The 21739-nt window shown below is 49.3% G+C and overlaps 1 protein-coding gene across 2 annotated transcripts; it reads left to right on the top strand.

Annotated features, from left to right (window-relative positions):
- Nucleotides 1-5063: 5063 nt before the first annotated feature.
- On the top strand, nucleotides 5064-21289 carry MBD3 (methyl-CpG binding domain protein 3). 2 transcript variants are annotated; one of them, XM_063403111.1, is made up of 8 exons: nucleotides 5065-5294; nucleotides 9234-9290; nucleotides 11334-11493; nucleotides 13504-13641; nucleotides 15777-15867; nucleotides 16763-16940; nucleotides 18133-18330; nucleotides 19473-21289. In XM_063403111.1, exons 1-7 carry the CDS (start codon nucleotides 5281-5283, stop codon nucleotides 18323-18325), a joined length of 831 nt encoding a protein of 276 aa, XP_063259181.1. In that variant the 5' UTR covers nucleotides 5065-5280; the 3' UTR covers nucleotides 18326-18330; nucleotides 19473-21289. The 2 variants fall into 2 exon arrangements, with proteins under 2 accessions (XP_063259183.1, XP_063259181.1); XM_063403113.1 differs by lacking the exon at nucleotides 9234-9290 and having other exon boundaries at nucleotides 5064-5294.
- The last annotated feature ends 450 nt before the right edge of the window (nucleotides 21290-21739 follow it).

Genomic DNA, 21739 nt, shown 5'->3' with positions numbered 1-21739 from the left:
CTGGCCTGGGACACTTCCAGGGATCCAGGGGCAGCCACAGCTGCTCTGGGCACCCTGTTTTATGTCTTCAGCTTGTTGGACTCTGTGTCCTAAGGCAGGTCTGCCAAATGTTTGCCTCTTTTCCTCTGCAGGTTCCTTGGGAATCAACCACAGGCTACTAGGATATTTGGGTTGATGATTTATTTATATCAATTACAGCTCTTGAGCTACTCTTAGGGATTTATTGATTTTAGGTTCATCATTCCTGGATCACTGTAGCCTCATGGATACAATTAACTTTTCATAGCAAATATTGCAGAGTTTCATGATGACATATTCCTGAAATCTAGTTTAAAGAAAGGATTTGGGGTTTTTAACATCAGTTTGTGGACCCCTTAAATGGTCTATTTTTTAAGCTTTTCTGGCTTAATCTAGGGGTTTGAAGAAAGCAGGCCCCAAATCCTGGATGTCTTTCTTTGTACCAGGATGAAAACCAGGGGTCCAGAGAGCTGCTCAGTTCTTAATTTGGGGTTTGAGTAGAAAAAGAATCTATATCCTCAGCTCATAGATCTGTTCATTTGTGAACTTAAATCTGTAATGAAACAACCCCCAAACACAACCCTTTAGATGAGAGTTTTCAGCTGTTTGAAAAAGGAAGAAGGATTATTTTGCTCTAGTCTCTGCCACTCAGCCACAGATGACTCACACTTGGGGGAAAAGTTCATCCCTCTTCACAAAGACCAAATTTACAAACAAACTTCCTCTGTGTGAGAACAGGGTCACTGTTTTCTCTTTGCTTAGTGCCTAGTTAATCTTACTAGAATGTTTGGCTGTAATGCAAGGTTTGATTCTCTTTAGGAGAAAATCCCAGTTGTAGCTGTGCTGCCTGTGTGTCCCTGTCAGGGCAGTGTCACCCTCAGGGATGTTTCTATGGAAAACTCTTGGAAAGCCTGCCCAAACAGTTGCACTATGCAGGACACATGGATTACTTCACTAAAAGTAAAATTTCTTAGTGTTGCTTCAGCAGCATCATTGTCAATTAATTGGGGGCAAAGAATATCATTTTCACATGTAAAAACTGCCTTTGCTACTCTGCTGTGTCCAGTAAAATGCAATCACAGAATCCTGGAATATCCTGAGTGAAGAGGGACTCACAGGGATCCTCAAGTCCAGCTCCTGTCCCTGCACAGACACCCCAACAACCCCACCCTGAGCATCCCTGAGAGCGTTGTCCAAAACCTCCTGGAGCTCTGGCAGCCTTGGAGCAGCTTCCCTGGGAGCCTGATGGAACAGAAGCTTCTGGAATAATGGGATACCGATGCTGATTCCTCAGGCTGTCCCATCCCTGCTCCAGCAGTGCTCCTGACTGACCTGCAGGAGGCCAAAGCCTCACCTTAACCTCAGGGTACTGAGAGTGGAGGTTGGACAGCAGCAGCCCTCTGCCGTGTGTAGGGGTGTTGATACTGCTCCATTTCCAGCCAAATTATGCCTGGAAAGTGGATATTCTTGGAAAGTGGACATTCTGTCAGCCTTGGATAGTCCTTGCAGTCAGTGGTGACAGTCACCTCTACACAGCCCCAGTGGCAGAGCTGTTCCCAGCAGGTGACATGAGAGACTGAAAGGAGAAAAACATTTGAAATCCCAGCTGTGTGCACAGGCAGCTCTGCAACGAGTGTACAGACCTTGGATTTGTTTGGGGATTGTTCAGCTCCTTGTTCTTCATGCAGCATTTCTAGTGATGGATTTAGTGCTAATTAACCCTAGGATTAGTATATAACTGATTTAATTGCTATATTTCTCTTGCTACAAGAACAAGAAACACACTCTTGAAAATACTTTCTGCATTCTTAGGCAAGTCTCTGTTAAAATTCAAATAATTACTGTTCAAGTGGTGTGGGTTATCTTTCTGATTTTTAATATCTTAGCATTGCCTCTCTTTTAACAGTTAATTATTTTCCTAATGAGCTGTGAATGCCACATACGTTAGAGGAACAAATTAAAAAACAATGACCTGACAGAGGGGGAAAAAGCTTCCCCTTCCAATCCTGGAGGGGCCACAGAGGTAGCTTTGGATTTACAGGCATCAAACCAGCTCTGAGTTGATGATGTAAGTTTGAACCAGCCCCTAAGAAAAGGGAGGCTTTGCATTCCTGCCTGCCTCTTCAAGTGTTTGTCCTTGTTGTGGCACCCCCACTTCACTTCCCGGGTGGAATGTGCAGATGGGGATGGGATGGGGGGTTTAGTGCAGCCGCCTCAGCACTGTGAGCCTGAACAGCCCTTGCTGGTCTCCTCTCCTGGAAGAGCCTCTGCTGGAGCTCCTGTGTAGGGAATTGCGTGGCCAATCCTGCTCTGGAATAAGCTCCTCAGTTGGCTCTGGGAGTGCTGAGTAGGAAGCTCAAACCAGGGATACCTGCAGAATGAAATCAAGAGTTTTTCCAATGGGACATCCTGCTGCTTCCTTCCATGCCTGACAAAAACCAATTTTGGTGATTTTTTTGATTATCTGCTCATCCTGGGGCAGCACAGTCTCTGGCAGCTGAATCCACTTTCAGCTGGTGGTTATACCTGCAAATACCTCACATTGGCAGTGTTCCCAGAGGAACACTGGAATATTTTCCCTTCAGCTCAAGTTCATTTCTACCCAAATATTTCACGCAGTCCTAGAAGAGAGTAAATGTTTCCCTTCCCCACACTGGTGCCAGCTGCCAGTGAAAACTGATTTTCTACCTCCTGATACCCTCAGCTCAAGGTCCAGGGGACATTTCAGGGATCCTCTTCCATATCCAAACTCACAGCTCCACTTGCTCCCAGCTCTGCCAGTCCATTCTTTAAAAATACCACTGAAGGTTTCACCGTGCTTGTTTCCCTTTTGCACTCCAAAGCTCCGTGTCAGTACAAGTTTTTGGTTACAACAGTATCAGTTGAGCTGGATTGTGAGGTTTGGGGTGTTTTTATTAAGAAAACAGGGATGTGCATTTATGGAAAATAGTGTGGGTTTGATCAGTAGTGGGAATTGGAAGTTTTCTTTTGTTCAAGATTTCAGGAAATAACAGCAATGAGCGAGCGAGACTTTTCCTACCTGTGAGCCCTGAGGAGACAACATAAACTGCCACATGCCAGTCCCTGGGGAGCTGTGATACCTTCAGGGCAAAGCTCAGCATTGATCAAATTAAAGACACCACCTCCACCCTCCTGGATCTTAAAACTTTTTAAACAAAACAAACATAACCTAGCACCTACAGGCACACCTGGCTCTTGGAAATCCTTTGCAGTTTCTATGCCTGAGTCTGGACAATTTGCAGCCCGTTGAGGGTGTGTGGGCTTCCCTCTCATCCCTGACATGTCTCACATCCTCCCTCAGTCTCCTGCTGCTTTTCAAATGAGGGAATTTGAAACAAGGGAGTGAGCCCTGAATTGAAAAAAAAAGGTAATAAGTAATACCCAGCCATGTGATGTTTAAGGGTGGCCAATGCTGGTTCCTGCCCTGGGATGGGGCAGCCCTGGATGCAGGGACAGGCTGGGAATGAGAGGCTGGAGAGCAGCGCCCTGGGAAGGGACCTGGGGGTCCTGGTCAGTGGCAAATTGGATCTGAGTCACTGCTGAGTCCTGCCAGCCCAAAGGGCCACCGTGTCCTGGGGGCACCAGGGCCAGGGAGGGATTGTCCTGCTCTGCTCTGGGGCAGCCTCACCTCCAGTGCTGGGGGCACTCTGGGCACCACAAGATCAGAAGGGTCCAAAGCTGTTGGAGAGTGTCCAAAGGAGGGACACGGAGCTGGGGAAGGGTCTGAGGAGAGGCTGAGGGCACTGGGCTCGTTCAGCTGCAGGAGAGGAGACTGAGGGGAGGCTCCTCGGGGGCTGCAGCTCCTCCTGAGGGGAGGCAGAGGGGCAGGGGCTGAGCTCTGCTCTGGGATAGGAGCCCAGGAAGGGCTGGAGCTGTGTCAGGCCTTGGGCTGGAGCTCAGGGAAAGGTTCTTCCCCCCGAGGGTGCTGGGGCACTGCCCAGGCTCCCCAGGGAATGGTCCCAGCCCCAAGGCTGCCAGAGCTCCAGGAGCGTTTGGACAACGCTCTCAGGGATGCTCAGGGTGGGATTGTTGGGGTGTCTGTGTGGGGACAGGGGCTGGACTCAGAGATCCTTGTGGGTCCCTTCCAGCTCAGGATATTCCAGGATTCTGTGTTACTGCCAGCTGAGGACTGGATGAAGCCCTGGCTACTGGCACAAACTGAGTTTGATGTCAGACCAGAGTGGTGGCTGGAGAGAGTGGACACACTCCTACGGACATCCCCGCTCTAGTGTCTGACACTGATCCCTGCCGACTGCTGCTCCAAGCAGGATTCTTAACAGAAGTCTAATACATCATTCATTAAAGGAAAATTGATTCCTCTGACTTGCTTTGGGAAAGAGGCTGCCTTGCGGTGTTTCCCAGCATGTGGATACTGGAACGGCGAGGAACGCGAGCTGCCGGAATTCAGGTGCTGGGTGCTACCTCATTCCCAAAACTGGGGTTCACAGGTGGATGTTCCTGGCCAGTGGCAGGCAGACACCTCTCCTGGCGGTACCACAGTAGGGAATTTGCCACTACAGCTGCAGTAGGTGTTGGTTTACACGCTTTCCTGAAAAACTTTTCATTGCTTTGTCTTCACTCCAGATCCTCATGTGCAGATTTTCCCTTCTTTTTGTTGGGGTTTTTTTCAGCAATTTTTTTTTTGTATGCTGCTGTCGCACGGAACGAACCCCGCCAACCCCCCCCGGGGGCAGCCCCGTGGCGAGGGGCCGCATCTCCCCAGGGGTCCGGGCGGGTCCGCGGCCCCGGGGCGCGGGGCGGGGCCGGGGGTCGCGGGGCCGCCAGTGCGGCCGGGGCAGGCGCGGGGGAAGATGCCCAAAGCGGCGCTGCCGGGACACGGCAGGGGCCCGCGGCGCTCGGCGCTGGGGTAAGGCCGGGACCGGGGGGGTTCGCCGGGGGAGCGGGGCTGGCCCGGCCCGGGGGGGTCCCACGTGGGGGCGGGGGGGAGGGACTATATGCGGGCGGAGGGATCCGGGCGCGGCGGGCGGTGGGAGGCGGCTCGGTGGGTGGAAGGGGCGGGCGGAGGGAACGGCGCGCACCGGCCGGCGGGAGCGGGGCCAGGGCCCGGCGGCGCCCGCGGAACGGGACCGGCGAGGGAGCGGGACGAGCCGGGGCCGCGGCGCCGCCTCCCGGGGGCAGCGGGAGCGCGGAAGAGCCGGTGGCGGGAGGAGAGCGCGGCGGCCGGGAAGAGGCGGCAGGAGGCGGCCGGAGCCAGGCGGGAGCGGGCCGGGAGGAGCCGCCATGGAGCGGAAGAGGTGGGAGCGCTCGGCGGGGCCGCCCCGGGCGCGGGGGGGCCGCGGGAGGCCGGGCTGGGGCTGCAGCCACAGGTGGAGGGGAAGGGAGCGGGGACCTGGCCCGGGGCGGCCGCGGGGGGCTCGGGGATGCTCGCCCCCCCCCCACCTCAGGGATGAGGGAGCGCCGTGAGGAGCCCCCCGTCCCCTCAGAGCGGCTGTGCCCTGCGAGCACCCGGCGTTCTTTAGTCTCAAATGAGCAGCAGGGCTGTTGTTTCCCCTTTCTTGGGGCTTGCCCTGCTGCTTTTTGGGCGTGCTTAGGAATTGTGGGGAGGGAGCGTCGGCTGCTGGCGGTGGTGGCCCCAGGGCGGGCTCGGGGTGCGCCTTCCCGGGAGTGTGGCTGTGGGGGGAGCGCATGGCCCGGAGCCGGAGGGGTTCTATTTATAGCCCCGCATGGCTCATATGGCTGTAGGTGGCCAGATGGATCCTCCCCGCACCCACGAGGCACCCGCGGGCTGAGGTGTGAAACTCGGGTCCAGCGGGAGCTGCGAACGCAGCGGGAGCTGTCCCTGTGTCCTCACCGGCCCCGCGTGTCGGGAAGATCCATACCATCAACTTCTGCCTCTGTCACACAATCCTCACAGGGTGCTTTGGCTTGGGAGGGACCTTAAAGCCCATCTCATTCCAGCCCCTGCCACGCATGGAGTAGGGACACCTTCCACTGGACCAGGTGGCTCCCAGCCCCGTCCAACCTGGCCTTGAACGCTTCCAGGGATGGGGCAGCCACAGCTTTAGCTTCAGGTTTCATTTTTAGAATCAGATTATGGTTGTGAGAAAAGAGCGAGTGCACCCGAAAGTGCCATCCTCGAGAGTGTGAAGCCAATTCTGCTGCTGCAGCTCGGAGGCTGAGGGCAGGATGAGACCACCAGCAGCAGCTGGAAGCGTCCAAGATCCTATTTTTCCCAGAACTTGTTTGTTAAGTTGCAGTGTCGGAGCTGAACTGTAAAAAAAGGAGGAGAGAGGATAAGTAGCATGTTTTTATTCCCAAATTATTATGGGTTTTCCCTTTGTATCAATTTGGACAGAGATCAAAGGTAGAATAGAGTTTTGTTGCGCTAATTTTTGGGTTCTGTTGCATTTTGCATTACCTCAGAGTGGCAAATACAGGTGTGGCAGTTCAGTAATACCTGTGCGAGTTCTGCCTGCTGTTGGGTGATTGTTCTGTCCAGCTCCCAGCGATGTACAGATGGAGGGCTTGGTTTGTGGAAAACCCCTGTGAGGTGTGTGCGTGAGCCAGTCTCTGGCTGGAAATTGCATCTCCCTCGAGATGTGAGTACCTGGACATGTTTTTAAAGCCCGTACTCAAAACTCATCCTTAAGAGGGTTTCTGGCTGATACGCTGGGACTTGTGGGCTGGATTCAGAGTGAGCAGGAAGAGTGCAGACAGGGAGGATTTCAGGAAGAAAATCGTGTCAGGGATTTTGTCCAAGTGGCAGGTTGTTTTTGAGAGAGTTTTGGCTCTCTTCAGACTCAGTTTTCTCAGTTCTCACAGGGGAAGGAGAATTTAGTGCTGCTTTGTGGGGCTTTTTTCTTCAGAGTGGTTTTCTCCTGAAGATTTGATGACCAGGTGTCAGAAATTTGTGATCGCTGCTCATCCCTGCCTCAGGTTGTTGACATCACTGTGCTGGGAAACTTCACACTCTTGTGTGAAACTTATTTTGTTGTGAATTCCTTACCTTTGCAGCACAAATGTAAGAAGTTGGAAGAGAATGTTTTTAACACTCCTCCAAGGATATTTTAATCAGTATAATCTTTTCCAAAAAAAAAAAACTGTGGAGCAGAATGCTTTTACTGAGTCTGTGCTTTGCTTTTCCTCTATTGCCCTGGTTTGCCTGCAGGGAAGCTCATGATTTCTCACATGAGAAGGAAACGGCCTCAAGTTGCACCAGGGCACATTTAGGTTGGGTATTAGGGGGATTTTTTCATGGAAGGGGTTGTAAAGGATTAGAACTGGCAGCCCAGTGCAGTGGTGGTATCATCATCCCTGGAAATGATCAAAAACATGTGGATGTGGCACATGGGGACATGGTTTAGTGGTGACCATGGTGGTGATGCTGGGGTGATGGTTGGATCTGATGATCTTAAAGGTCTTTTCCATCCCTAACAATTCTATGATTGCATGATGCCTGAGTTGAGCCCTGCAAAATCATGTTTGTATTTGTGTTTGTCACAGTGTTACAGAGCTGCCACTTGGGCTCTTCTTTAGGGATGTGATGGTTCTGGAAAATTGGGAGATTTTGTGTGTCTGCAAGTGCTTTGTGTTTGGGGGGTTTATTTTTGGTATGGTTGGAGTCCAAGTTGCTGAATTAAGACACCCACCCCACAATTGCCATGTGGGGCAGGGAGCATCATCCCTTGGGAGCATCATCCCTTCCAGGTGCTGGGGACAGTCCCCGTGGGACAGGACAGGTCGGGTCCCCAAGGCTGCTCCATGTGGAGCTGTGGGATGGGCTGTGGATGTGTAAGGGTGTGGGGTGGGCTGTGGCAGCTGGAGGTGTCGCCCACCTGGTCTGGCGTGGTTTTTCTGGCTGTGCCAGCCCATCCCAGCATAACCCAGTGGGAGTGTGGGACCTCGCGGCAGGGCTGGGTGTGGGTGCTGCATCCCGGGTGACACGAGGGTGCTGTGACAGAGACGCTGACAGCGGTGGGTTGTGCGGTGTCCTGCGGTCCCCATCTCCCTGGGAGCACCGTCGGGAGGTCCCGCAGCCCTCCAGGAGCCCCTGCTGCCCGGATTTGCCTGGAGCAGAGCTGGGGAGAGAAGCGAGTGGAGGGAGCACGATGGAAAGCAAGAGGGAGAAGCATTTTGTGTTCTTCCCTTGCCCCATCCAGCGAGGAAACGCGGCTCTGTGTCTGCTTTCAGTGACCCGTTTTCCCTGGGTTATTCCTGCCTCCATTTCTTCCAGAGGCAGGCGGTGGCTGGGTTTGCTCAGGGTTTTGTTTTTTTTTTTTTTTTTGTCTTTTGTCCCTTGCTTCCCAAGTTGTGCAGATCCTGTGCAGGCTAAATGGGAGAGCGGAGGGGAGGAGACTGTGATGAGGGAGGAGGGGAGAGGGCCTGGCAGCCGCTCTCTCCTTAAGGATGTAAGGCAGGAAACAAAGGCTGAGCTGCACATGGAGAGCAGGGGCACCTGGCAGGCCTGGCCCTTCAATGGGCTGCCCCGAACGCGGCTTAATCCGCACGGAAAAGGCTGGGAATGAGGGCTGGGGGTGGCCCGGGGCGGCTCCCAGCAGCCAGGTCTGTTTTGTTCGCGGGAGCCAGGCGGCCCAAGCGAATAAAGCCCCGGAGCTGGTGATGGACGAGCATGGAAAATCCTTTGCAACTTGTAAACTCCTTTGCAACTTGGCCGTGTCCTTGCCTTTCACACACAGGGAGCTGTGACAGAGCCTAGTTTGGGAGCCCGGGATCAATCCCGGGCTCTCAGCGTCGCTGCCTGGGGGGATGTTACAGAGCAGAGGTTGGGGTTTGTACCAAAATGTCTCGTTTCTGGGCCTCTTTGAAATCTTTGTGCTAAACCAGGAGTGCAGGAGGAGCGGAAGGAGGTAAATTCAGTAATTTGTGACATTTAAAGGGCACTTTAACAGAGCTCAGAGTTCCGTGGTATTGGGGGAGTTGCTGTCGGTGTGTCCTGGTGTGCAGCAGGAATCCCGCTTGAGGTTTGGGTTCCTCTGGCTCCACCCCACACCTCTGACCCTCCCAGGTGTGTGTGGGTGCCCCAATGTCCTGCATGGTCCTGCCAGAGGGTCCCCAGGAGCTCCAGGGCACCCCACCCCTTCCTTTCTCAGCTCATTGTCACCTTTTGGTCATAGCTTTTCTCCCTGGTCTGCTGTTGTCCCAGAGAGCCTGGGGATGATCCTGCCTTTTGCAAGACCTAATCAGAATAAAAGTTTTTCTTCTGAACATTTCAGTGCTTTTCCTTTGGGCCAAGCTTCCCCAGGAAGAGACAGGACTCTCAGTCATTTCAGGTGGGTTTTTTGAGACTCTGAGCAGCTTTTCAGTTCTTCCTTGCAAAATGACCACAGCACATACTAAACACACAGAGATGAAGGGCTCTGTTCTCTTAAATTCCTGTCTTTGACTGAACTGACTGTTCTGGAAGTTACTCTGCACTTTAATGCATTATTTTTAAACCTGCTAAGACACTAACCCCCAAATTGGAGCAACAGATCTTGGAAGAGGAAGCAGTGCCATGTTCTTCATATAGCGGGAGTTTCTCTTCCTGGCTTCACTGGCAGCAACAGCTCTGCCCTAAAGCTGCTGGAGTTGGTTATTCCTCTCTCTGGATTGAGGCAAACAACTCCCTTTATAGTCTGAAAAAGTGATTCACAAAATTGAGGCTGGACACAGGCTCTGTTCCTGGCTGCTTGGTCCTACTCTGTGTTGTCTCCTGGCCCAAGTGCAGATCCTCAGGGAGCTGAGGAATAACCAGTGAGGGAGTGAGGAATAACCAGTGAGGGTTATTCCCAGGAGTGTTTCCTCCTCCTCTCCCTGCCCTCCCAGGATGGATTATTTTCCTCAGCTGGTTCATTTGCATGAGCACTGGGCTGTGTGAGCAGTGATGGTGGCAGGGAGAAGATCCAGGCAGGATAAGCAGCTTGAGAGCAGTTGGAGCCAGGAGCTTCCTAAGCAGATGCTGTGTGGGATCACCACAACCTTTCAGTCTTAACTCCTTTGAGAGACTTTTTCTAATTTCAGTTTTAGTGTAATTTATATTAAATTTATCTCAGTTTTTGGAGGGCTTTTAATGTTTCGGTACTTTCTGGGTTTTGGGGTTTTTTTAAATCTATTTTTTTCATGCACAGTCTGACTTAGCCTAAGTGCTTTGTCACTGTCCTATACCAGAAATTCTCTACTTATGCTGATTTTCCCCTAATAAAGCTTCAGGGCAGCAGACAATATGAGAAAATAGACTTTTCCTGGTTTTTGTTGTTGTTGTTTTTGGTGTGGTTTGGTTTTGTCAAGACCCTGGTAAGGTTGTCAGTATCTCACCAGTGTGAGATAAGGTCATAACCAGCATTTTGGTCTTAAAATGCCTTCCAGCCCATTAACCTATGATAGTGGGATGGATATACAGAGAATGAGCTTCTCCTGGAGGTGACCTAGGATTGCATGTGCAAGTTGCAGTGTGGAGAAATCCAGAAGTGAGAGTAATCGAGGGAATAAAGAGGTGTTGTTATGATGCTCAGTGAGAAAGTGAAGAGTACTTGGTGCTTATTGTCTTTACAGTCCTACACTGCAGCCATAACACACTGGCTTATTTTTGCTTTATGAATAAAAAAACAGCTTATGATGTTGGATTATTAAAAAAAAATACAAAAGCCCCAAAGAAAACATCAGTAGATTTGGAATAATTTGTGCCTGCTCTCCAGGTTGAATCTTTGTCGAAACCCAGGTATTACAGAAGAATCTCTCTTCCCTTTTGCCATTAATGGAAAGTTTTATGAGATTTTGATATTTATCTTTGCATCACTTTGTGATTCATTGTTTTGCAGCTTGTCAGTAGTTAACTTCTGGTTTTCTCCTTTTCTGAAGTCTTTAGGAGGCTACAAAATACTTCTGTCTTTCCAGCAAATTTGTGTGTGCTGTTCAAGGGGCGGGGAGAGAAGGCAAGGAGCATTTGTGGTGCTGGTCAAATGCAGCAGTCCTGGGAGAAGACATTATACTTGAAAATGGGCATTTACTATGAGAGACACCTGAATGGAAAGTGCATCTGTGCTGAGATCTCCCTTGATGGTTATTGTGTGCATTATGCTACATTTGTTTACCTGATCTGAATCTTCCTCTTAACATATAAAAACGTAACTTAATTTGCCTGTTCTACATGAGACGGAGTCGATATGAAAGCAGAACCACGCATTTTGGGGTTGAATGTGAGCTTCGTTCCTGAAGGTGCAGCATGTGTCTTTCAGGAAGGAAATAAAAATCCTCTCTCCTGAGTTGCAGAGGTGCCATTGTGGGAGCAGAGGGTTTAGGGTTCCCTGCATGTCTCTGTGGTGTGTTTTCTCCAGCCCCAGCGGGAAGAAGTTCCGGAGCAAGCCGCAGCTGGCGCGTTACTTGGGCAGCTCCATGGACCTGGGCACCTTTGACTTCCGCACAGGGAAGATGCTGATGAACAAAATGAACAAGAACAGGCAGAGGATGCGCTACGACTGCTCCAACCAAGCCAAGGTAAGACTGAGGGCCCTGGCGCTGCCCCTCCCCACAGTGGAACTGCCAGAGCAGTGTCTGGGAGGGAGGGAAAACGCAGCATTCCAGAGCTGAAGTGTGATCTTGGAGCTGTGTCAGAACATCTCTCTTGGTGGGGGTTGGACAAATGCTCCTCCCTGGGGTTTGGTGCCGTGGAGCAGAGTTGTGTCACTGCTCAGTCTTCTGTGGAGGAGGGCAGGGAAGAGACTGTCACCTTCCTCAGTTCCCAACAGAAGAGAGGCATTGACCTGTGGGAATGAGAGCAGAGGAGCCCCTCTGCTCTGAAGCCAGGCTGGGAGAGCTGGGGGTGTTCACCTGGAGAAGAGAAGGCTCCAGGAACACCTCAGAGCCCCTTGCAGGCCTAAAGGAGCTCCAGGAGAGCTGGAGAGGGACTGGGGACAAGGGATGAACAGGACAAGGGGGAATGGCTTCCCACTGCCAGAGGGAATTGGGATGGAATTGTTCCCTGTGAGGGTGGGGAGGCTCTGGCACAGGGTGCCCAGAGCAGCAGGAGCAGCCTGGGCTAGTGGAAGGTGTCCCTGCCCATGGCTGGGGGTGGGACTGAGTGGGCTTTAGGGTCCTTTCCAATCTAAACCATTCCATGATCCCTCTCCCTGGAGTGTGAGCTCACCTTCTCCAGCACAATCTGCTCCAGAGCCCCACATCTGGGGCTGTGCAGCAGCTCTGCCCTGCCCTTGCCTTTGGTTGGAGAGGAGAGGAGGGATTTGTGTCCACAGGGATGAGGAGGTGCTGCAGTTCCTGCCTGTGACTCACTGGAGCTCTCCCAGGCTGTGCTGGTGACCCAGCTTTGGCATTGATGGAAGGGGAGGTGGCATTTGGGGCAAAAAAACAGAGAGGGAAGAGGACTGTGAGGCCTGATTGTAGAACAAATTAAAATTCAGGTTGTAATTCGGATTGTTGAGGTGTCATGCTGGCAGTGACAGGCTCTCTGTCTGGATTGATTGTCCCAAGTCATTCCTAAGGATCTTCATCAGGTGCTAAAATCTTTCCCAGAACCAAAAGCTGCTGTGTATGCACCTAAACATTGAATGTGGAAAAGGCACAATGACCATTTCTTAGATACATCAGCCAGTCAAGGATCATCATCAGGAGAGTGCTGGGAACATTTTTTGCAGTGCTGGGTGCTGCAGTGATATTTTGAGACTTGCCTTGAGGCAGAGACCAGCAGCTCACACACCTCTCAAGCTAAAAATTCTGTCCAAAACTCTCAATAAACGTACAAATGTTATCACTGGCTTCTGAATGGATTAGCACCCAGATGGTTTAGAATTATATTTGTCCTGAATACATATTTTCTACATCTCATGAATAAATCTGGGAAGCAGACGCAATGTTTGCATCCCTGAGAACAAAGCGTGTCCTACAGCCATTCCAGGAGTTGTGTTAGATTTTTGGGGATGAGGAACAGTCTACCTGTGCTTCCCCTAACAGAAAATGCAGTCATGTAGTGCAAAATTGATTATGAGTTTCATTTAAAAGCTGAGCTTTGTTCAGAACCAAAGGTTATAAAAGGGATTTAGCTTCCAGCTGTGTTGGTTTGTTCATTGGTCACAACTGGATTTAGATGGAATGGTTTGGAGTTGTTTCTGGATTCAGAAAGCAGCCTCTAAATCCCTGCTTGTAATTTTTTTATTTATTTCAAATATTGTGTTGTAATCTTCTCTTTTAGTGATTACACGTGGTTTGTTCTGACTCCTAAAGTCATTAAAAATGGGAGTAAAACTGATGTGTGTGAACTAACATGGAAGGAGGCTGCTATGTTAAACAGAATGAGTGGAAAACTTTGATAGGTCTAAGGCAAGATTTGAATTTAGTTATGTATTTTTAGCAGCCTAACTTGTATAACTTGAGATTAGACAAGATTTCAAGCCCAGGAACTGTTCCCTGCTGCACTTCTTTATGACTGTAGTAGCATTTTAGCAAATTGAAGCTATTTTTATGGGTTTTTCCTTTTCTTTTTGTTTGAAACAGGGCAAGCCTGATTTGAACACAGCCCTGCCCGTGAGACAGACAGCCTCTATCTTCAAACAACCTGTCACAAAGATCACAAACCACCCCAGCAACAAGGTGAAGAGTGACCCCCAGAAAGCTGTGGACCAGCCCAGGCAGGTAAGGCTGAGAGGCTCCTGGATTTGCTACTGGGAGAATCCCAAAATAATCCGCTTTAATTTTGTGATGCTGATCAAATACTGCTTGGCAGTTCCTGATCTCTGACACTTCAGAATTCAGAAAATTCTTTCAGAAGCAGTGGATTGCAGTGCTCCTAAAATTAGAACAAATCCCATTCCCAATCTGTAGTTCTGAACTCTGTGCACTGGGGTTTACAAACTCCAGCCATTGGTTAGATCATAATTCTGGTGTAGCTAAACCTGAATTTCCTTAATGCTGAAATTAAGTATTATCTACAAAATTATTCAGCCATTGTAACCACTTCAGAGGACACTTAGGTTTAGAATCACTGTCAAATGTTGCAATTGTGTAAGAATTCCATGTTCCATTAAATCCATGTTCCTGTATGGATCACATCCAGTGTGGTGTTTGTTGCTGTGCAAGGGACTGCACATTAGTAGGAGTAAACTCTGCCAGTATAAGATCATAGATTCACTTAGAATGTTATTATTAATACAAAATGAAAGTGGTTTTCTTATTATAATGTGTATTTGCAAGCAAGAGAACACACCAAAATTAAAGGAAAGGGTGCTCAGGACAAGGGAAGACCCTGGTAAAAAAAGCTGTACCTGTTGGAACGCTGAAAACCTTTTCTGAAAACTTCAAAAAACACATTTTGAAAGCAGCTTTTAAGAATTACACAAACCTAGTTCAACTAGAATCTCCAGGTGTGATATAGAACTTATCTGAAATGGGTAGGGTTTTTTGGTGGTGGGGTGGGTTTTTTTTCTGGGGTTTTTTAAGCAGATTAGCAGGGTCTTACCACGGTTTTCTGGGGAAGTAGATCCTGTATGTTCACAGTGTTATTGCTATTCCTGCAGTTTTTATAGTTAAGGCAATAAAAGAGAACACTAAAGATAAAATGCCCTCTCCCAGTTCTAAGCTGGATTTGTGTTCCTGTTTAAGATATTTTACTGGACTACAGAATATTTCAACTTTTGCTCAGCAGACTCCAGAGGTTTCTGCAAAATTTGAAAGCAGTGCCAAGTCCCATCATGCACTGGCTTAAAAATCACAGAATCCCAGAGTTCTTGGGGGCTGGAAGGGATCTTAAAGATGATCCCATTCCATCCTCCTACCATGGTAGGGACACTTTGCACTGTGCCAGATTGCTCCAAGCCCCATTCAACCTGGAATGGACAATCCCAGGACTGGGGCAGCCACGGCTTCTCTGGGTAACAAAACAAAACAAAAATCACTTATTTGAAAGTCTAGAGAATATCCAGCTTGTGTTTGGACTGTGGCTACCCTCATTCCCGTTTTTGGAAAAGTCATGTGGGGTCAGTTGCACTTGAATTTTGACAGGCAGGAAAAAGGGATAGGATGTGCATGGACTGAGGTGAATTTTTGATTTCTCAGAATCTTGATAAAATTATGGGTTTTTGCAAGATAGTTGATCCTGCAGCTATGGATTGCTATCCTCCTGATATCCCTCCTGCACCAAGGTGCAAAGTTAAAGGTGTATCAAGGTGATGTATTTGACTTTCTGCCACACCAGACATTCAGGTTCTTTTAAGCCTGGGGAGAGCCTGTAACTCAAAATCCAGTAAAGGACCAGACATGGGGCAAAGGACCAAACTGCTGGACAGCAAGAAAATAATACTTTACCTTGAATACAGTTCTTGCATTCCTTAACTTTCCGTGGGAGGTGTAGGAGAGAAATGGGGTGTAAAAAAGGCTGCCTCACATTCTGGGCTGGTAGCTGAAAATCAGCAAGCCTGGCCTTGCTGCTGCAGCTCAGAGCAGTGAAAGTACCAGGCCCTGGAAGAAAAGAGAGTTTCCCAAGGCAGCAAATTGAGAGAAGGGGGCTGTGGGGCTGATTGGCAATGAGGATTGTTCTGCTGTTGGAGGTGGCAGGTCCCTTCTGTGGTAAATCCACGTTAAACTGTCCCCAGCACTGCTGTTCCCTGCATGGGAAGCAGGGGGTTTGTGGAGTTATCAGTTCCACTTCTGGTTGTGCCAATAACCACCAATAACCACCAATAACCACCAATAACCACCAATAACCACCAATAACCACCAATAACCACCAATAACCACCAATAACCACCAATAACCACCTGCTTTGGCTGCAGCTCTTCTGGGAGAAGAAGTTGAGTGGACTGAACGCCTTTGACATTGCAGAGGAGCTGGTGAAAACAATGGACCTTCCCAAAGGGTTGCAAGGTAATCAGAGGGTGCCCTTCACTCAGGGCTGGCGTTTTGGCCCCTGGCAGCAGTGAGTGAGGGTGCTGAGGGTGCTGAGGGTGAGCTCCCTGTTCCCAGAGCCCGGCAGGGCCGCAGCCATTCCTGCTGCAGCAGGAGCTGGAGTGCTTTGCCTGGGGGTCCCAGCGCCCTTCCTTCTGAGGAGTCACTGAAGCAAAGCTTCTCAGTCTTTTGGGGAATTCATTTTCCAGAAACAGCAGAGTAGCCCAGAAAGCTGTTTGAGTTTGGGTTGGAAGGGGCCTTAAGGCTCATCCCATCCCACCCTCTGCCATGGGCAAGGACACCTTGTTCTAGCCCAGGCTGCTCCAAGCCCTGTCCAGCCTGGCCTTGGACACTGCCAGGGATCCAGGGGCAGCCACAGCTGCTCTGGGCACCCTGTGCCAGGGCCTCCCCACTCTCATAGGGATAAATTTCCTCCCAGTCTCCCATCCAGCCCTGCCCTCTGGCAGTGGAAGCCATTCCCTGTGTCCTGTCCCTCCATCCCTTGTCCCCAGTCCCTCTCCAGCTCTCCTGAACCCCCTTTAGGCCCTGCAAGGGGCTCTGAGCTCTCCCTGGAGCCTTCTCCAGGTGACCACCCCCAACAATCTGAGCCTTGTTCAACCAGAATGGAAACATCTTCCCAGTTTGGTAGGTTTTATTATGTTTTTGGTTGTAACAGAATGAGGAATGGCTTTAAGTTTAAGTACCCCTGGAGAGCTACATGGGTGCTGTTAGAAGGATTTAGGTCTGAGATTTACATCTTGTGAGCTTTCAAACTGACAGCCTGTGCTTTGCCATTAAAATTTCATTCCCATTGTCCTGATTTCCTGCTCCCTGCCTGGGGCAGTGCTGTTATGGATTTCCCTCCCTGTTGCAGGGGTTGGCCCGGGCTGCACAGACGAGACGCTGCTCTCTGCCATCGCCAGTGCCCTGCACACCAGCACCATGCCCATCACTGGCCAGCTCTCTGCAGCCGTGGAGAAGAACCCTGGGGTGTGGCTCAACACCTCCCAGCCTCTGTGCAAAGCCTTCATGGTGACAGATGAAGATATCAGGTATGAACTGGCAATAGCACTTGGTGTCCTGGAACGAGGTTCCTTGTGCTCAGACAGTGCTTTTCTTTCTAAATGTCTGGAATACTGTGGCTTGGGAATTAATTTGAATGGCTCTCTAGCAATAGAGTAGACAAAAGTAGTTATGTTAAGCTCTGTCATGTGCTTAAAGCCCTCTATTTTTTATTTTGGCCATGCTCAGTTACTGTGGAGTTTCAGGTTTGTTTCTCATGTTAAGTTTCCTTTTATTACAAAGTGTCTGAGTTGGAGGAACCTTGACTGAGGCACTTGTGAGCAGAGATGGGATTGGAGAAATCCTGAACAGTGGGATTGGATTCCCTTCACCTTCATCTGTGTCAGTAAATGAATTAAATAAAATTTATGGTTTGACCAAATCCAAGCTGTGCCTGCTGTGGTGACAGGGAACAAGGATGCAGTTTATTCTGCTATGGGTTGCTTTAGTAATGAAATATTGTTAAATCAGGATTGGTAAAATTCAGCTTTAAGCTTTTGATGGAGAACTGAATATACCAAAGGCCTGCAGCATGCAATTTGCATTCATTAAGTGTTTAAAGGCAATCCTTGCTTTGAGTGCTTGATAAATCTTTGGGAATTGCAGGATGACTTTTCTGGGCTTGATTGAGACATAAATGACCAGGAAAAACAGTCTGTTTGTAACTTTGATGTCATGTGGCTGAGCTGAAATAGGAGCCCCAGGAGCCACTAGTTGTTGATCACTTCTTTGCTGTGTCTTTGACTTCTTAGAGTTGGGATTCAAAAAGAAAATGAGCAGAAAGAAATGGCCTGAAACTTAATTCTCTCCAGTCTTATTTTTGAAAGTCTGTGCAGGATAGGCTGACTTGTTAGATGTTAGTAGTAGGAGTGAAAAATTAGCATTAGGCAAAAAAAAAAAAAAACCACCACAACCTCAGCTGCAAGATTAGCCAAATTTCAGCCAGAAATCAAGAGGTGCAAGACTTGTAATATAAATACTGGACAAATTTTAAAAGTGTTTTTCATTGTCACTTACAGTACAATGCCAGGTGGGGGTTTTGGGGGCTTTTGTTCTGTTATATAATGGAGTTCTTAGGGGGCTTTTCCAGTCCATGCTTCTCTCATGCTGGAGGGATTGGAGGTTCTTTTCCCTTGACAGGGGCAGCCTTGGGGCTGATGTTGGGTGTCCTGTGTTGGGCAGGAAGCAAGAGGAGCTGGTGCAGCAGGTGAGGAAGAGGCTGGAGGAGGCCCTGATGGCTGACATGCTGGCCCACGTGGAGGAGATCGCCAGGGATGGGGAGCCTCCCTCGGAGAAAGAAGGAGCAGAGGAGGAAGGAGAGGAAGAGGAGGAGGAGGAGGAACAGGACCATGACCAGGAGATGGAAAATGTATAGTCCAGGTAAGGTGATAGTGCTGTGTCTCACCTTAAACATTGGGAACAGCAAGGTTTTCAGGAGGAATCTTAAGTATTGATGGATCTTTGCTTTTTAGCCTGTGCTTTGAAAGGTGTGGTAGCCTTGGGTCAGGAAGGGGGCCGTGGGCATGAAACCCCACCTGCAGAGCTGCCCCAGCCCTGGGAAACAACAGCAGCAGGACGTGGAGCTGCTGGAGCCAGTGCAGAGGAGAGCACAGAGCTGCTCCAAGGCCTGGAGCCCCTCTGCCCTGGGGACAGGCTGGGAGAGCTGGGGGTGCTCACCTGGAGAAGAGAAGGCTCCAGGGAGAGCTCAGAGCCCCTTGCAGGGCCTGAAGGGGCTCCAGGAGAGCTGGAGAGGGACTGGGGACAAGGGATGGAGGGACAGGACACAGGGAATGGCTTCCACTGCCAGAGGGCAGGGCTGGATGGGAGATTGGGAAGGAATTGCTCCCTGGGAGGGTGGGCAGGCCCTGGCACAGGGTGCCCAGAGCAGCTGTGGCTGCCCCTGGATCCCTGGAAGTGTTCCAGGCCCATTTGGACAGGACTGGGGAAGGCTCTGGTGCATCAGGAGTGGCTGAGGGAGCTGGGGGTGCTCAGGCTGGAGAAAAGGAGGCTCAGAGTTCAGCCCCAGTGGTGTCAGCCTGTCTCCACAGGAAAGGTTCTCCAGCCCTAAGATAAGTTAGTGGTCTCCTCTGGAGCCTCTGAGACACGAATCAAGAATGTGGTGGGGGAAAAGGGGACTTTTTAGGATAAATAGCAGAAGAGCCCCTTTGGAGGGAATGGGGATTTCAGGTGGGAGGAAGATCGATTTTGTTAAGCAATGCTTGAGGCTTGAGGATTGATTATAATGTGTAATCTGCTTGGCCTTTGGGAGATCCCATCTTTTATCTGGGCTCTTTTTTCTCATTTTCCCCTATCACCAACAGTAGCTTTATTTGGACAGTGAATACCTTGAATTCCTTTCTGCTATAGAGGTCTGGCAACAGGAGCCAGAACAAACTGACTGCTGCATGTGAAATCTAGGAGATAAAGACATGGATGTGTTATGACAGTGAGATTTCTCCTTTCAAGAAAAGATACAAAAATTCTTTTTGAGTTACAAGGTCTTTTTTTTTTCCTTCTTTCAGGGTGTTCCATCTAAGAATTCCCAGTATAAACCCATTCAGCAGGGTCAGCACAACCATTCACAGAGCCAAGAGTGCACCACCAGTCCAACTGTACCCCAGAGCCTTTGGATGGACTTCAGGAAACGTGGAAGCTGATGGTTCATTCATTACTGGGGAGTTTTGCAGATGGAACTTGACTAAACTCTACTCCCCTTCCTTTTTCTCAAGGGGTAGGGTGACTGGGGATGCAAAAGTGGGAGGGGGTAAAGGAATACTACATGGTGGGAGGGAAAATCCTAGGCTCTTCTTTTCTTTTTTGGTATTACTTTTTGTGGGTCAGTGCTGGGTGATACATTTTTAAGCTTTTCTATCAAATTACTTTTAATGACCCACAGAAACAATTTTCTCTGTAACCCAGGGGAGGGAGATGCTGTTTCACTCCTTGGCTACTCTGCTGTGGGCTACCTGTTTGTACCTGAGTGTAGGGAGGTAATTTCATGTTGTGAATGGTTCATTCCATGTGTGAATTCCAGTCACTGAATTGCTGTTTCCTCACAAGACCACATTGGTCTTGGTGTAGTCTCAGAGCTGAGCTGCCAGTGCCTCTCCCACCTGAGCCTGGGTGAGAAGGGGAAGCTGCACTCAAGGACTTGGGCTGCCAGCTCTGGGAATTGGGGCTTTTGGTTATTTCACACCACAGTTTGGAAACTCTTTGTGTCCAGACATTCTGAACAGAGTCTTGGAGGCAAATATACCCAGCCTGAGGTATATTTTACTTTGGTTTAAGTCCTGTCAGAAGGACTTTCTCAACTGAGGATGGAAGGATGACTCATTTCTGACTGATAATGAGGAAAACTTCCTCCTTTTTCTCTTCTGGTGCCAAGAACCTGCCCTCTGTTCCTCAGTGTGGAGGGAAGGGGATCCATTCCAACAGGTGTGGCTACACACCTGCTTTTGTGTGCAGTAATGTTCTGACCTCTTAAAAAAAAAAAAAAGAAAGGAAAAAGGTTGATTTTTCTATAATTGATATCTTAAAAAGGAATTTAAAGCTTTTTATTAAGTATTGAATCTTTCTTATTTGCATGTGCAGTGAAGTGACCAGCATTTTGTGTCGAAAATTGGACTGATGTGAAACCTGCCTTAATGTGTTTATAAGTATTGAGCTTCACCAGGGGTACCTTGATTGATTCCTCAGTCTCTTCCAGTACATCTTTGGGCATATTTGGGTAACTTGTGGCTAAAAATGGATTTCTCTGGGAAGGGAGACAATGAGAGGGGAGGGAGATGAGAGTTGATAGCTTGGGGAATGTGTTGACTGGGTTGCAAAATTATTTTAGTCTTAGGGTATCCATTGCATAATCTGTGCATGGACATCTCGGCTGAGAGAACACTACAAAGTGGTGGATTAAATATTGTGCCACCAGCCAATTGTACAAGTTGTTGGTATCCCAAAACTTGGGGAATAAAGTAGCTCCCAGAGCCTTTATTGTGTGAGAAAGATTAGCATTGACAGCCAGGGGCCACGGAATTGCCTTTGGGAGTAGTGCAGCTTAGTGATCCCTGAAAAATATCCCATGCCAAAGTGATTGGTCCTTTATTCACTCTTTCCTTAAAGGTTTGAAAACACAAAATTGGTTGATGTTGCTCATTTGAGTACTGCAAGGAGACTGAATTGTATTTTGCTGCTGCTCTGCCAGGTGCTGCTTTGGGGAGCTTTACCTGGCACTGCAGGCAGCAACCATTATTTTCCTTTCTGAACGGTCTGTTACAGTTACTACTCTGTAAATCTGTCCTCTTGTAAGTCATGGTGTTGAATTAAATGTTTCTCACAAAGAAGAGGTTCTTCTAGTCTGCCTCAAGCCCTTACCTGGAGTTTTGTGCTCTGCCCTTTCCAGTTCTGTTGTGGGCTCCACTCTGAGATTTGGATCTTGACATTCCCCTGGCAGAGGGGAATGTGGAGGGAGATTTGTGGAAAGCAGTTCATTCTTGTTGCAGAATCCTCTCTTGTGTCCTCACCAAGGGACAGCCCGCCAGGGTGTCCCATCTCACGGGCAGGTTGGTGATAGAGTCACAGAACTGTTTAGGTGGGAAGAGGTCTTGAAGATGATAAAATCCACCCATCAGCCCAGCACCACCACATTCACCACTAAACCATGTCCCCAAGTGCCACATCCATGCTGCTTTTGAACAGGGATGATGGCTCCACCCCTGCCTTGGTCAGCCTGTGCCAGGGCTGGATAACCCTTCCTGAAGAAAAAAAAATCCCTAATATCCAATCCAAACCTCTC

This window comes from Prinia subflava, chromosome 8, assembly GCF_021018805.1.
Source record: "Prinia subflava isolate CZ2003 ecotype Zambia chromosome 8, Cam_Psub_1.2, whole genome shotgun sequence".
NCBI lineage: Eukaryota > Metazoa > Chordata > Aves > Passeriformes > Cisticolidae > Prinia > Prinia subflava.
The sequence above is the reverse complement of the archived record's forward strand: the minus strand, read 5'-3'. Positions and strand labels throughout refer to the sequence as shown.

Bases quoted from the DNA above. Each gene is read 5' to 3' on its own strand.
- MBD3 (XM_063403111.1), top strand. The intron at 9,291-11,333 runs GTGGGTTTTTTG...TGTTTTCTCCAG, and splicing joins AGGACTCTCAGTCATTTCAG to CCCCAGCGGGAAGAAGTTCC. The intron at 13,642-15,776 runs GTAAGGCTGAGA...CTTTGGCTGCAG, and splicing joins CTGTGGACCAGCCCAGGCAG to CTCTTCTGGGAGAAGAAGTT.